The sequence below is a fragment of the Aptenodytes forsteri genome, unplaced genomic scaffold, assembly GCF_000699145.1.
Source record: "Aptenodytes forsteri isolate BGI_AS27 unplaced genomic scaffold, ASM69914v1 Scaffold833, whole genome shotgun sequence".
NCBI lineage: Eukaryota > Metazoa > Chordata > Aves > Sphenisciformes > Spheniscidae > Aptenodytes > Aptenodytes forsteri.
The window spans coordinates 41,299-44,009 of NW_008794942.1; the positions used below are offsets into that span (position 1 = coordinate 41,299).

General features: G+C 64.1%; 1 protein-coding gene across 1 annotated transcript in view; it reads right to left on the reverse strand.

Annotated features, from left to right (window-relative positions):
• LOC103895620 (chromodomain-helicase-DNA-binding protein 3-like) overlaps window positions 1-2,711 on the reverse strand; it is a gene marked incomplete at its 3' end in the record, with an annotated part of 46,929 nt that overhangs the window by 10,992 nt on the left and 33,226 nt on the right. The window contains exon 7 of the mRNA XM_019471013.1: window positions 19-163. Coding sequence (XP_019326558.1) covers window positions 19-163 — 145 coding nt within the window. The remainder of the gene's footprint in view (window positions 1-18; window positions 164-2,711) is intronic.

Below are 2,711 nucleotides of genomic sequence, written 5' to 3' on the forward strand. Positions count from 1 at the left end.
GGGGTGGGGGTGTCGTACCTTCTTCTTGACGAGGGACATGACGCCGATGCGGGTCAGCACCTGCTGCCGCGAGAGCCCCTCCCGGGGGACCCCGTCCGCGAAGGTCTCGGAGCCGTCGGCCCCCGGCTCGCACAGGTGACGCATGAACAGGGACACGTAGGCCCTGGGGGACAGGCTCAGGGCCACCGCCTGCCGCTGCCCCTCCCCCCCGGTCCCTCCAGGGGCCCTTGTCCCCATAGACCCCGTCCTCGGGGTCCCCTGTCCCCACAGTCCCTGTTCCCAGGGTCCCCATCTTGAGGGTCTCTTGTCCCCTGGGTCCCTGTCCCCACGGTCCCCGTCCCCAGGGTCCCCCTCCCCAGGGTCCCCTGACCCATAGTCCCTGTCCCCACTGGCCCTGTCCCCAGGGTCCCTTGTCCCCACAGTCCCTGTTCCCAGGGTCCCTTGTCCCCATAGACCCCATCCCCAGGGTCCCCATCCCCACGGTCCCCTGACCCATAGGCCCTGTCCCCAGTGGCCCTGTCCCCAGGGTCCCTTGTCCCCACAGACCCTGTCCCCAGGGTCCCTATCCCCAGGGTCCCCTGACCCATAGTCCCTGTCCCCCGTGGCCCCGTCCGTCCCCAGGGTCCCTTGTCCCCACAGACCCTGTCCCCAGGGTCCCTATCCCCAGGGTCCCCTGACCCATAGTCCCTGTCCCCAGTGGCCCTGTCCCCAGGGTCCCTTGTTCCCATAGTCCCTGTTCCCAGTGTCCCTTGTCCCCATAGACCCCGTCTCCAGGGTCCCTTGTCCCCACAGACCCCATCCCCAGAGTCCCTGTCCCCAGGGTCTCTTGTCCCCATAGACCCCGTCCCCAGGGTTCCTTGTCCCCACAGACCCCGTCCCCAGGGTCCCTTGTCGCTGTCCTCAAGGTCTTGTCCCCACAGACCGCATTCTCAGGGTCCCTGCCACCATCCCCAAGGTCCCTGTCCCCAGGGTCCCTTGACCCCATAGACCCTGTCCCCAGGGTCCCTTGTCCCCATAGTCCCCCTCCCCAAGGCCCCTATCCCTGTCCCAAGTGTCCCTTGTCTCTATAGCTCCTGTCCCCAATGTCCCCTGTCCCCACGCTCAGGATCCTTGTCCCCACAGTCCTCATTCATCCCTGTGTCTCTGTCCCCCTCCTCTGGGGTCCCTGTCCCCGCTGTCCCCATCTCCAGGGGCCCTGACCCCAGGGACCCTGTCCTAAGGGTCCCCAGTGTCCCCATCCCCAGGGACCCTGTTCCCATCCCTGTCCCCGGGGTCCCCAGCATCCGTGACCCCAGTGTCCCCAGTATCCCCGACGGCCCCAGTGTCCCTGATGTCCCCGCGCCATCAGCCTGTCCCCTCATCACAGCGCCCGTCCTGGGCTGTACCGGCACCGGCCGGGTCCTGCCACCGCTCTGGCGTCCCCTGGGCCAGAGCCGGCCCCCCGAGGGGACACGGGGACCCCGGGGGTGACTCTGTGTCAGGGTGAGGGGGACACGGGCTCGTCCGGTCCCCAGGAAAACTGACAGCGATGGCGCTCGGCTGAGTAAGGGCTCATCACGCGGCACGGGGACACGCGGGGACACAGGGGGACACGGGACGATGGGGGGGCACAGGGACACTGGGATATGGGGGGACACAGAAGGACGTGAGGTGATGGGACACAGGAAGATGGGGGGACACAGATAAGGACACACAGGGACGTGGGGGGCACAGAAGGACAAGGGACAATGGGGACGGGGGGGGACATGAGAAGATGGGGATACACAGGGACATGGGAAAAAAGAGTGACATGGGACGATGGGGATGCACAGGGACATGGCGGGGCACAGGGACATGGGGGGCACAGAAGGACAAGGGACAATGGGGACATGGGGGGACATGAGAAGATGGGGATACACAGGGACATGGGGACATAGAGTGACATGGGACGATGGGGATGCACAGGGACATGGGGGGGCACAGGGACATGGGGGGGCACAGAAGGACAAGGGACACCAGGGACACGGGAAGATGACACACAGGGAGATGGGGGGACACGGGGACATGAGGACATGGTGACAAACACAGGGACATGGGGATGCACATGGGGACATGTGGACACGTGGGGACATAAGGACACTATAAGCACGTGGGGGGACATACGGGGACACAGGACAACAGAACATGGGGACATATATGGGGGACATGGGGGACACGAGGACATGGGGACATACATGGGGGCACGGGGGGCTCACATGGGGACATAAGGACATGAGGACACGAGGACAAAAGGATACAGGGACACACATGGGGACGTAAGAACACACATGGGGACATGGGACAGACATATGGGGACATGGACACATGGAGACAAAGACGGGTGACATGTGGGGACATGGGGACAACATGAGGACACAAGGACATGGGGACATGGGTGACGTGAGGACACGGCGGACCACACGAAGACATGGGGACACACATGGGGACACACATGGGGACGTGGGGGGACACGAGGGCAAAAGGATACAGGGACACACATGGGGACGTAAGGACACACATGGGGACATGGGGGACACATGGAGACAAAGACGTGGGGACATGGGGACATGAGAACATGGGGACACACGTGGGGACATGGGGACACAGAGACATGGGGACACACATGAGAACAAAGACATGGGGACATGGGTGACGTGGGGACATGGGGACAACGTGAGAACATGGGGACACAC